The 13,980-nt window shown below is 35.9% G+C and overlaps 1 protein-coding gene across 1 annotated transcript; it reads right to left on the bottom strand.

Annotated features, from left to right (window-relative positions):
* Nucleotides 1–10,466: 10,466 nt before the first annotated feature.
* LOC104503771 (cytochrome b reductase 1) lies at nt 10,467–13,136 on the bottom strand (the record flags this gene model as incomplete). The annotated part of the gene is made up of 3 exons (XM_010159512.1): nt 10,467–10,803; nt 10,999–11,153; nt 12,928–13,136. Coding segments are annotated over 3 exons (665 nt in total), but the record flags the coding sequence as incomplete, so codon positions are not given.
* Nucleotides 13,137–13,980: the final 844 nt, after the last annotated feature.

Raw genomic sequence — 13,980 nt, 5'->3', positions numbered from 1 at the left:
TATGTATCAGGTTATTAGGTTTCTCTTAAAAATAATTCTGTGTTCAGGGGAATCTCACTAGAGGGTTCAATAAGACTTTGGATAGTACAAGTTGCTCAGATGAACTTCTAAAGTCCAGGAAGCTTGCCTATATACCCCAAGGTCAAGGCTTTGCTAAAATTTTGACTCAAGAAACACTGATACCAAAGGTAATCTTTAGCATATGCAAAAATGCCAAATGATTATTACCAGTGGCCCTAAGATGATACTTTTCTCCAAGAAATGCCTTTAGAAAATTTTGCAGGTGATAACTGAGTATCTCAAATGTGCAGTTTTCTAGCAGCAAAACCAGTACTGTAACAGGAACAATTTAATTAAAGGATCAGTTATCCTTAATAACTAAATTTCATGAGATAATCATAACTTTGCAATTGACAAGATGCAAAAACATTAAATCAGCCATTCTAGTGAGATGATCTGATTTTAATGCCAGGATAAGCTGTTGTCCATGCAACTAACTTAAGGAAAAGGGAATTATGGGAATTTTTAACCATTTGCTATTATATATATGTAGTTCAGGAACTTCAGAATATTTACTTCAGTAATATGATACTGTCTTTCAATGATTAAGCTTTTAGACCAAGTAGATTATATTTATTTCTGGTTTGTTTCATTAATGATGAATTATGGGATATAATTTTATTTATTCAGTGTATAGGATTATAATATTATTATAATTATAATATTATCTCAGTATTTATTATATGCTTACTGTGGAATCTTGCTTTGTTTGTGAAGTTCCCTGCATTGAGTTGCAAACATATTTCAGTATCTCAAAACATCTCATTTTCCATAGGTACTGTAGGTTAACAAAAGACAACAGACTGACAGCTGGGTGTAAATGATTTCATGTTGCACATGTCTGCCTTATAAGAAAGAATCTTAATCCCTGTTTTAACGTTCAGAGCATGTAAGCCAAAATCAAAGAATGGGCAAAAGACTGTACAATGAATTGCCAAAACAACTGTAATGGTGCACAGTTCTGCAATCACCTTTTTCTCTCTTTTGAAGGATCCTGTATATAAGGCAAATCTCCACCTGGCAAATTCTAATGACAGTTTTTCTCAATTAAGCATACGTTACAAAATGCACTATGCTCAGCTTTATATAAAAACAATATATTGCTTCCAATTATAGTTGGACATTTATGTTAAACCACAAATAGTTTCTTTGCTTATCTGTGTTCATGTCTTGAGAACAGCAGCCCTGCCTTTTATTAATTGCAGCATAATCTAAAATAGGGGCTGAATAAAATAATTGACCAAGAATATAGCTTCAGTTAATATTGTCTGTGTGGCCCACTCTGTCTTTCCCTTTTCTGTCTCTCCCTGGGGGAAAAGCAGTTATCTTCCTTATACTAAATCCAGTTCCTATCCACAGCAATCATGTAAATCTTGGCATCAGTCTCACAGCAGAATAAAAAGTCAAATCAGCCATAAGAGCAACAGGCAGCCCCAGGAGAAAAAAAATAAAACCAAACAAACAAACAAAAAAACCCCCTCTTGAATTCTCCAATTTATTTTCTCTCAAAAAGAAGAGTTCTACTCATTAGAAACACTCAGGTTTTCTTGTAATTTTTAAGATAATATGCCTTCAAAGAATAACAACTCATAATTCAGCAAGCTTGCCAGCCTTTCAAAGCCTTTTATTTCAAAGCTTCTTTCTGAATAAACAAATCTATAAAGAGAACAAATTGAAGTTTCTGCTTTTCCTCTTGTTTAGCATAGAGGCTACGCAAGCTGTCTTCTCTCAAAATGGGTCAGACAAATTATAGATTTAAAATAACCAAAAATTGTTGAATGTAGCTGGTGGGATGGATTTTATGTATTTTACATACAGACTGACTCTAAAGTCACAAAAATATTTTCAATTAAAATTCAGTATGTTAGATCAAAACCCCAAGGTATTCTTTATTATTGCAGTCCTACATATTAAAAAATATTACTAGTAATTTGATCACAGGTATTTTAAATGTTTAGAGATAGGCAAAAGAAGACTAGGTATACATAACTATGATATAAACATGTTGACAGCTTAATAAAACTAAAAGTGTGGTTTGTAATATAATCTGAATTTATACACATTGGACTGATGTACAAAATGTCTTCATATCCAGTTACTACATTCCACAAGCTTACTTCAGAGTAATTAGTCCCTTAAGGCATTAGGAGGAACTGTCTTACTCATACCAAATGGACTTGCCCTCCCCAAAATGAGAGAATGATTGCCAGGGTTATAAAGGAGAGAAAATGTACTCAGGGATGTAAAGATTTTGTTTGCTAGAGCAGAGATTCAGGGAATACAAAGTTAGGAATAAAATGTCCTTAGAATAACTGGAGAAAGGAGCTTGGAATAAGAAAGAAATGTTATTTAGTGAATGAGCACATGTAACTCAGTGGCTGGAAAGCTCGGTGTTACTAAGTGTAAAGAATGCAGTTTGTAGGGAAGATGTGAAGAAATGGCTGATCTCTCACAGGACTCTAATCACCTCTTAACTTAGGAAAGAGACCTGGACATTGCTGTCAAGAGCTCAAACCACGCGTGGATTCCCTGGTAGAGGTTCCTATATTCATTTCTGTGTTAGTACCTGAGTAGCAACTGAAAACTGCAGAGAGGCTCAGAGTACCCAAGACTCCCTGATGACTGACATAGGCTTATGAAGGAAGAAATCAAATTAAGCACTATATATAATTCTGTACCAGAATATTTGCTTTATAGAAAAAGCAGGTACAGAGTACAGGTGCAGTCACAGATTGGAATAACTCTACCATCTCTGAAGTCCACTAAAAACTCTGGAAGCAACTCTTAAAATAAAATACCTTTTTTTTCACAGTAAACTAACACTAGTTGGTGTGGGAATGGCTGACTGCCTGTATTGTCTGTGATCTTTCTTTCCTTTGTCTGAGGATAGGATAACAGTGCCTAGGTCCATATGCAAACTCTTTGAGCCAAATACTGCTTTTGGTTATACACGTAAGTCTTGTGGATAGGCAAATTCTTCCCAAGCATTTGCAGTGCCGTTGTCAGGGTCCCACTGCTTAGTAGCAGAGAACAGTTCATCCAAATCCATGTATAATGGTGCCTTCTTTGCTGGGCAGCAGTTGTTATTGCCAGTCACCAGCTGTGTAACTGACAGTACGGACAAAAGAGCTAGGAAGTTTTCTATGGCAGCATTTTGAAAGCTGCTGCAGTTTTGTTTTGCAAGGCCCTTCCAACTCCTGCTTACAGCATGCAATAAAGTGAGGACAAGATTTATCTTTGATTTTACCTTGCTACAAACTTTAAGAAGCATATTAAGAAGCATGGTGTTTCCAGTTGCTACTCTTACTAGGTATGGAGACCTATGAACTGATGGTATAATTTCATATCACTGTAAATGCAGGAAGAAAGTGCTTTACTTTTTACTGAGTAACTGTCCAGCAAACATCTTTGTTCATGCCACACACCTCATCCTTTATTTGTGAATTGTAACTAAAATGTAACTTCAAGGATTTTAAGCAATGTATTTCCATAAAACTATATGAAGTGAAGAAATAGTTGTAAATGGAGAAGCCTCTGCCTGTCTACAGCATATGCTCCATGAAGACTGATTGATCCTGTTCAGAGTTTGGGCTGAATATACAAGAAGATTGCCGTCAGGGGGCAACAAGGGCTGGCTGGGGAGGCATGGAAATGGCAACCAGGTTCAGGCAAGCTCATGGTGCTGGGGCGGGTTGGCAGTCATTCTGGAAAGTCAATCCACAGGTGATAACCAGACCCACTGAGGGTCAAAGTCCTGTGATAAATGGGCAGGTCCATTTATCTGCTGTCAGGCAGAAACCAGGCCAGAAAGTCATGTGCAGTGGGGCACAGGCAAAGACCAGAGCACCCAGGTTAAACTTATTTAGAGCTCCCACACTCATGGGCAGTGGCGTGTGGGTTCCAAGTAAGGCTGGTCAGGGCAATTGAGGCCTGTTAGTGTGTTCAGGGCCTGGAAAATTTTTTCCAATTCCTCATTAAAGATGCAGTAATAACAGCAATGAACACTCATGTAAATTTTCTTGTATTTTTAATTCTGTTCTATTCATCTGCTCAGAAACAGTAGCCAGACAGTGTTAGTGCTCCCATTGCCACAGTGATTTATAAGCTATCCCTTAACTGCAGCAGCAATCGATGTTTTTAACAGAAGATAAGCACTCAAGCTGAATTGCTAGGATAATACCTATACTGGAGGTCTTTTAACATAGTATTTCTACCAGATCCAATAGTCATAGCAATAATGAGAGTAAAGGCCTGGAGAATCAGAATTACACTGAATTTTGCCACTTTGTTCACCTAAACATGAATAGTAAGCTTTGTGAAAAAACAGTGCCCTGTCTACATCAGTACTCCCACTGTTACTGACACCATGAAATCACTGCCATACTTAGCTATAGGAGACAAAATATCTTCCAGTGTATCTCGAGAGGACAAGTAAGCAGGTCAGATCAAAAAGTAGCACTAGCGTACCATGTACAAAATAGCTTTCTGTAGTACTGAAACTAGTATATTGAGCGTAATATATCAGAAACCATTCTTACAGAGTCAGTATCCACAAATATAGTAAATTAAGAAAGAAGCTGTTAGTATGTATCAGAAGGGAGAACTTTACTTTCTGATTATTTGAAATTGGCATTAATGTTCACTTTTTCAGGGTCAAATTTTATGTGAGACTGCAAGATCAAATCATTGGAAGGTCCTGGTTTATTTCTAATTCTTGCTTTCATATCTTGTTTATGAACTTAGCCCTAACTTGGATACTCTTATGTTCTCTTTGTGGCATCTTTTGACCAAGCTTGTTCTCACACAGAAGTTACAAAACAGAGTTTAAAAGTCTGAGGTAGAGCACAATAAACAATGATTTCCAACATCAGAGATGAAGAAATACTGTATTTTAAGTGGACTCTTTAAAAGAATATAGAACTAAATACATAAATTCTGCCATGACTGTTTTATGACTACTCACCTTGTAATTTTATTTTAAGGCAGGTGTCTCATCACACTGTGTATCATCTAAAGGATATACTAGCTTTGCCGAAGGCTGTTTTGGTAGTGCTTGCCACCTAGTGGATTACTGCTTGTATACACATGAGAAGGTCCCTTTACTACATAAACAGTTTAAAATCTGCTTATTAATCACACTATTTAGTAGTATCCTCCAGATGTTGCACACTGCTAGCTGGATTTTTTTTTTGTTGGAATGAAATGCTACTGAAGATTGAAATAAAAATTACAATCATTTTCACAACTTTTATCCATTTTCTGACAGCTCTATTTATAGCTATTGCTTGACTTTGAGATAGGCTGAAGATGGAATTTGAGAGCCAATGAGTAGTCAGGTTACATGACCAAGGACTCAGCTGTAAACTCAAGCCCAAAGCTAACATATGGTGGTTAGTAAACTATGATGACCGTATCTGGCAAACATAAGTGAACTCTGAAACTTATACCAGTTGTTTCTACTCCTTCTATTAGAGTTAGCTCTGGCCTTGTCATTTTTGTTATAAGTTCTGATACATGTACAGTAGTATCTGGATTTTCTCAAGCTTACCTACTCTCTTTTGTTAGCCACATTGCTTGGCATGGTTATCTGTTTTTCTGACCTGGACTTCAGTCTCTTCCTGTATAGTAATTCAGTGTTACTGAATTGTTGCTCATACCATAACACAATGCAAGAGTCTGTATGTAAGTTACAAGGATTCTATCAACTACTTACAGAAAACACTTGTCCACACAAATGCAATCCACATGACAAAATTGCAAATCCCCTCTTTCAAGTGTGAATACAACTGAGCTATTATTAAATTTTTAATAATCAGTGTATTGCAAAAATATGGACTGTTTTACCAGAACTTTCCCAAAAAAATCCAGCCTACAGGAGACAGTTAAGGGAAGTTATCAGCAACAGGGAATTGTTGAGTTTCGATACAGCACATTGTCTGCCTTAATGATGATTTTAACAGAATTTTTTACTCTTCCATGATGATGCTAGAAAGCTTTAGCCAACAACTGTATGATATTCAAGAATAATAAGTTTATGTTTACACTTTTAGAAGAGTTTCCAATTAATCTTACTAAGTTCAGGAACATACCTTCTTACTTGGTACAGATATGTTCATACGGGTGGTTTTGCCATTTACATAATTTTATGATCAATAACCTATTGATGAGTAACTTGATGTGCAGATATTAAATCTGGGTCAAAAGATTGCATGGGGTCAAACCCTTTTCTCTGCATTCAATTTGGCTGTTATTTATCTGAGGGTATTTGGATCTTAGAGTGCATTTATGACTGTCATACATCAAAATTTCTGATCTTTCCTTATTTGCTATGGCAATCTCATGACTGAGGATAGGTTTGGATTTTTTTCCGCTCTAACAACTGCTATGAGGAATTTCTATTATGATCAGAAGGTGAAATGGGTTCTTTCTTTATAGAGTGAATTCCGCGACTTTCTGTTATATACTAATTATCCTTCTAACACTACAGAGTATATAAATTTAATCAGGAAGCTCATCAGGAATACTTGGAATTAAGAAATATTTAAGAAATTTTCTACAACGATACTCCTGTTTTCAAAAAAGTAATCATAAGAATAATTTGATCTTTTATCAAATTTAAAAGTTGTGGTTTAGTATCATAATAGAAATCTGAACTCAGAGGCATCATAAGCTCGAAAAATCATTTTTATTAACATACAAAAAAGAATAAGGAAACTAGACACTCTAATTAAACATTTGCTTTCATCTACAAATAAGTACTGTGAGTAATAAAACAATAAAATAATTCTTTACTTTTTTGTGCACAGTTAGAAACAGAGGAAGGAATTTTCTGAAATAGAAGCAAAGAGTCTTTTGAAATAGAAAATATTTGGCGGTATCTTTTCATCTCTAAATAAAATGTCCATGTAAACAAGTAATCCATATTTACAATATCATATGCAATCTTCATGGTTACATGTGGTAAGGCGTGTACATGTAATTACTGTACATTCAGTTTTAAAACGTAACTTGCACCATCGTTTCTCCGTTTCATTAATGTTGTAAAAACCACTGTTCTGCTTCTGTGCGCAGTACTGCATGACAGCATGTAAGTACATTAACAAATAATTTTTTTTCAGGCATCTTAAAAAATAACACTTTTAATATTAGGTTTTGCAAATTCCTAGATTTTTATAGGAATCCAAACTTGGAATGTAAGCTTTACAATCATGTCCCTGTAAAAATAGCAGTGTAGAAGATTTCCAAACATGCAGAAAAATCCTGATAGAAAAGCTAGAGTTCTACCTTCCATTCATATGTTTGAAAATGTACCTTTTTATTTCCCATGTTCCTACCTATTACATAGGTAGGAAAGGTTGCAGGAAAGGAAAGTTAATGACAGGCCACTCTGAGAAGGAGCTTTAGGAATATGGGGGGTTTTTCCAAAGAAAATTACTCTCCAAAGTCCTATGTATTTTTATTTAGCACTTGAACTAACCTCATATGTTGCAAGGATACTTTAAGGCCTTTTCAATCAGTTCAGAACAGAAGCCAAAATTCTATAGCATGTTCAGTCCATTTTAAATTGCACACACCAAAGTTGTGGTTTAGGAGCTCACAGCTACTGCATCTCACGGAGACCTTCTAAAGACCAAAGAAGCCAAAACCCCACACCTCCTACACATGAGATATCACTGATTATGATAATTTCCCAGAATGGAATCTTCCTGCTCCCACTGAGTTTCTACTATCACGTTTAGCCTCAAAGTCGAAAACCAAAAATTATAATCTGGCAGATTCCCTCAAAAGGTTGCTAATCCTTCATTTTCCATTAGTTTTATATCATCAGAATAGAGAGGTAAAGAAATGCTACCATTTTTTTCAAGTATCGTTACCCTTGAACGGAATAAAATGGACAACAGAAGGCACACTGCTTACTGTAGCTTAACTTTAGCAGCATATAGAACCATTCACCTAAAAGCTGTTGATTTCAATAGATCCAAGTCAGTGTTGTGACAAAAGAAATCACAGATTTTGTGTTTTTTCCCAATATACTGTACAGTTAGTTTCTTCCAGAACAATTCTTAGTCAAGTGACCACCTTCCACACAAACACACTTGTATTTGATGACTTAGTGCTGTGCAAGGATTGAATGACTCATTTTCACAGGTGGATGAGACACAGTAATAGGTCAATATATACCAATTTAAAATGCTGTGGCGCATGTGAGTGCAGTATAGCAAGCTAGCACAGTAAATTACTACAACAGTTGAGTTCATTCTTTTCAGAAGAAAAGACAGCATAATTTAATCTTCTCCAGAAGATACTGCAAATCCCTCTTCCTACCTAATGTTCAATATATAAATTTGTAATAGGATGTACAACATACTCATGTCATGCCAGTTGAGCACTAACATCATGTAGAACAAGTGCTCTTGTTTTTCTCTCAGAAAGCTGCTATCAGTGCTATTTGGACTTTATGCTGAAGCTGCGCAGAACAGTTTTAGAGAAGAGAGATAACTGTGCGGAATTTGAAAAACAAGGAAAAAGCTGTCCGATCCACTGCACAGAGTGGGACTGGAGGAGTGCTCACACAATATGATAGTATTCCTTCTGTCATACCTGCATTCTACACTAAGGCATTTAAAGGCAGGTACTTTCTCAAATGAAACGATACCCCAATACTAGGTGAGTCCCAGTCATCCACAAACATATGTATGTGAAAACATACAACTCTGGGGTATAGTCCTTGAGTATCAGTGGTACAGCAGAAAAGTTTTTCAAATCGTTTACTATGCTAGCTTTCTATGCTGCATTCACCAAATAAGTAAGTGTTATTACACATCAAGTAACAAAGCACAGGAGCTGAGGTGCTTCTTGTGAAAAAAGATCCAAAATACCTCATGACCAAAATTGTCTGTACTAATGCAACATTGAACTACAGCAATTGCATATTTGCTAAAGTTTAATGTGTTTAAACATTTTAGAAAGCTGAAGTAGATAAAAATATGTGTCTTTTTTTTTTAATAGGAATTTTTTTTCTGACTGAAACTGTCTATATTGCAACATGGAAAGTGATAAATCTGGACTTGTAGTGGGCTCTGCAGGTTTTAAAAGAGATTATAATAGAAAGGCTCATAATTTTGCACATATGCAACAAAATAATCTACTATAATTATTCTTCTATAGTAGTAAAAAATAAGTAGTCTATATCTGTGAAAATAATGAATGAGCATAATACATTAATAGTCCAATGAGGAGAAAGAGCTACAAAAATAAAGTGCCAGTAGAGACTCAAACTGCATTATTTAACACTTTAATTTCAAATTTTAAAAGTCATAGAGTTTATATAGTTTGCTTATAGACTAAATCATGTTTTCGTGTCCGTAACGATGACTTTGACACCAGTGTGGAGATAACAAAATTGGCTTTCAGCTAATGGGTAGCATTTTAATCAAATCAGCAAAGCTCAGCTGTTTCTTGGAGGAAGCATTTCTCACTTCAAGCTCCTTTCATCTGTGAGACTGCTAGCAGTCTTCTCTGGTTTCTAACCTAATTTCTAGTCTAGCACCATAAATCAATAGAACTGTGCAATCAAATAACGATAGTAAAATGCTGCCTTCTGGGATAAAAGGAAGACTTGGATTAAATTATACATATTTTTCTGAGTGTGTATCTATAGCTTTCCAAATAAGACAAATTCTGTATTTGGATGTCTAAAATGTTACTTAGATTTTCGTAATGATTGCACATAATCCAAAGCCAAATGTTGTCGATAAAAAATCTATTTGGTAGAGTTGGTTAAAAAGTCAACAGAGACATTCCGATTAAAACCAAAACAAAAACATAGAAATTTTTAAAGGAAACATAACATTTAACAAAGAATTTGGACAAACTTTCAGTCCTTTTTTTTTAATTCAAAATTTTAGACTAGGTATTTTTATGGTGCAACTCTGCAAAGTCCTGAATGACCTAAAATTCCATAGATCTTAGCAGCTGGTGAGGGGGTTAATAAGCTTGAGAAATCAGGGCCTTAAAAGAGTGAACATTACTAGAAGAATGATGTGTGACCAACTAAATTCTGCTAATGCTTCATGACTGTGGTTCATAACCTGCAAAATCACTCAGAACAAAATTTAGTCTCAATCTTGTTAACTTTTCATGACTGTTAGAGATATAACCATTAAATTAAGAAGTGATATGGAAAACATTTCCCAATTATGTGTTTTTCCCATTATGTGATGTCATTCATGCTCTCATTTTTTAAATGTGGGCTGAGCATGAACCAATATAATATGTTTGGGACTTACTGGAATTTAAATTCATATGCAGAAAACTTGAGTATCTTTGAGCAAGCCATACTGAAAATAAAACCACAACCTTTTTATATGTCAATATAACTAAATTGGAAGGAACCAGGGGGGCTTGGCAGTATAACAGGAAAGTTATTCTGTGTATTTTCTTTACATAGTTGATCGTTGGCCTGCTTCATCAAGCTTGAGGTTTTGTTTTCTGGCTGCTTCACTACTGATCCTCAGATCAGATTTATCTGCATTGCTACCATCTGTCATTGTAGATTCTGCTTCTGTGCCTTCAGAAGTTCCTCCAATGGGCCGCAGAATTTTAGCATTCGCTTCTGGGGGACGCTTCCAATGGGGCCTGCTTGCCATCCACAAAATAAGTGCACCAAATATGACAAGCAAAACACCAAGACAGTTGACAAAAGTTGCCTCTGGTGGGGATGCACTATATGCAGGATTTTTCCTTGGGAAGGGAAAAAAAAAAATCAGTTGTTTTAAAGACAATCCTGGTCTAAACCAGCCGTCTCCTGCTAGGTAGGGGGTCTTTTTAAAACAGAACAAACCAAACCAATGTCCAAATATGAGACATTATTCTGTGCAAACAGAAGTACAGTTTGCAATGAATTATATTATAAACAAGTGAAAAAGAAATACTTACAATGAAAAGATAAGCTTTTCTGTGATTCCCATGAGAGCTGTTGCAATCACCGTTGCAAAGATGGTAAGACCAGAATAAGCATGTATTGGCATGAGAGCTGCTCGGAGAGGAACTGGAGCAAAAGGGAGCAGAAAGACAGCAAAACCCAAGAAAAGCTAAAACCAAAACAGAGTCAAAGTTAAAGCTACATGGGACACTTCTCAAGCAGAATAAAAGTCATAATAAAAATTCCATTTTGAGATGTCTTCAGGTGCAAGTTTGAAAAGAATTGGCATTTTTCTTTCTGAATGTGTTTCCCTTCAAAACCAAATCAATGTTTCTGGATTAGCACTTGGGAAGCAGACATGAAATATTTTATAAGTAATCCCACCTAGTATCAGTGTCCAAACTTACTGGTAATGCTGAAATTACAAGCAAACGAAGTAGCGGAAACACAAGTTTTCAGTGTCACTAATTCAGTAGTATATTAAAAGTGAGAGTAGCTACATTTTTACAGTCTCTTCAAGTCCTGTTCTCTGCCTCTGTTACAGATTTACACATAAATGAAGATCAGAACGTAGTCTAGCCTTCTGTCTTTTGTGGACTAAGTAATTTTACTTCACTAGAGTTGTGGTTATGTTGAAGTACATGTCTTTAGAAGGGCAACAGTCTACATCTCAATATATCAGCTGGTATTTACAGAGTCAAGATGTGTGTGGATGTGACATGATTCAGGGGACGTGAGTCCTCCCATTAGCCCTAATTTTGTGATGGAAGATAACCCATCATGTCACATGGTTTCAGTCACAGGGTTGCCCAGTAATATTGAGTTTGCATCCCTTCTTTAGTTTGTTCTACCATTACTCACCCCTACTGCTAAATTAGAAATAGTGCATGCATTCGTATTTCATCTTAACTTCCATTCTCAATCCTTGTTTTGTCTTTCCATACTGGATTAAAAAGCCTGGTATTTTCTCCCTGGGAAGCTTTTTAATACATTTTAAACAAGACAGTTCTTAATCTTCTTTAGATCTGCTAAGCATTTGGAACTTTTAAAGTCTTTCACTGAAAGATAGTTTTTCCAGCTCTCAAATTATTTTTCCAGATTTTTTTTATACATTAGAAAAAATATTCCGTAGTATTTTATTAGTTTTGATAATGCCATATATGGAGGCTAAGATATTCTCTTATTACAGAATAAACTTTTCCTTTTGTCACAGTATCTTAAGAATTAATTTTGAGCACAATTTGAAGGAAAAAATTAATTTCCATAGTGTAATAACATATAGGCAGAAACATCACATCTGTATGTCTACACTGTCATGGCATGCCTACTCTTGTATGCCAAATGCAAAACATACCAAGTTAGCTCAGTTTAGATTATGATAACTCTCATACTCTGCCAACAGGAGCAGTTAAAAACATGCACACAAACATTTATCCAAGTTTTGCTGATTTGGGAAAACTGGTTAGCCATTCAGATGTCAGAGCCTTTAGATCTGCACTGCTCCCTGCTGCACTTGTTCTGCTGATAAACAAAAGTCTTAAGGCCAAGAAGTGACTACTTAAAATTATGATAGCTGGAAAAATACAAAAACAATTACTTCATTTGTGACTTCCTTAAGCAAAGCTCTGATTGTATTTAGATATGCTGCCAACAAACCAAATCGCTTTAACTTGTTTATAGAGCTTTGAAACACACTACTGTATAACTGAAGAGTAAATAAACTGCCATTATCCCAACAAATAAGTAAAATATGTTTTAAAATACATTTTTCTTTGAAGTCAAGGATCCAGTATTTCCACATTTACATGCTAATTTGCAAAATCACAGAATGTAAAATCAGTATCCCAGTAGTTAGAGGGTATTAGTGAGGGCCTATTGTGCATGACTTACTCAACACATTCTTCAAATTTACAACTTTTTTATGAATACAGTTAGATTCTGACCTGGAGAGAATAAAATATAACAGCAGTCAGCCCAATCCAGCTGTGCAGACTGTACATGTTAGGAATGTTCCTGGAATTGTGAAACTCGAACACAGCTACCATAGAAACAATTGCAAGAATCATAGCTATGGTATTTAATCCAGCATGTATGAACTTCATTAGGAGTTTGCTGCACTTCCAGGTCCAGGGCAACCTGTACACAATAATAGCTGAAGAAAGAACAGAAACAAGATTTTATGCTTTATAGAATAACTTCTCTCAGATTTTAAGATCATGCATCATACACAGTTCCATTGTAAATTACAGGAAAATCCAACCTTTAATCCTCTAAAAAAAAGTCTATTAAAAGGCTGCTTCTCCTAGACATAGCACAGCATATTCTAAATATACAGCTGAGGCTTAAATATAGCTTATAGTGAGATTTCTTCCTAGTATTAGAAAAACTTAAGCATGTTTCAAAACAAGAACAGTAAAAAACTTGGTGCTATCTTTTACTCATTCCTTAATTGATCTAACAGGGATTCTGCATAGGATTTTGATTTTTTAAACTCTAGGAGACACTGTTTTTGTCCAGTCTGAACAAACCAACCATTTCTAGTGATAAAACTTCAGGTGGTCCGTAAGAACAACTTAGCTCTGAGCTGCTTCTTGCCAAGAAGTATTTCTTACTGGCATGTGCTGCGTGTGCTTCCGGAGGTGTTGTGGATTGCTCGTGAGATGCCTTCCACTCTAGAAAGCACACAGTGCGGTTCTGTGAGTGCACTGGGGGTCACCTCACAGCTGCCAAAATGGAATGGTGCTTCTTCACTCCTATTTCCTCTCTTGCTCCTTCTTGGCTGATCCTGTGGCTTACCTTCAGCAAGTTCTGACTCCCTCTAGAGTCTTTGGGAACTGTAACACAGAATGGACAGGTGCCCATCTGACTTCAAAGAGACCAAAATGAGATCATCAAGGCCTCTCACAAGTTGCCTGTGATGAAATCCTTACAGCTCAGCAGTCATTTGCCCTTCCAGTTTTTAAGAATTTTGCAGCCCATTGGATGCTAGAAACTCC

The sequence above is a fragment of the Eurypyga helias genome, unplaced genomic scaffold (assembly GCF_000690775.1).
Source record: "Eurypyga helias isolate BGI_N326 unplaced genomic scaffold, ASM69077v1 scaffold48639, whole genome shotgun sequence".
NCBI classification, from domain to species: domain Eukaryota; kingdom Metazoa; phylum Chordata; class Aves; order Eurypygiformes; family Eurypygidae; genus Eurypyga; species Eurypyga helias.
The sequence above is the reverse complement of the archived record's forward strand: the minus strand, read 5'-3'. Positions and strand labels throughout refer to the sequence as shown.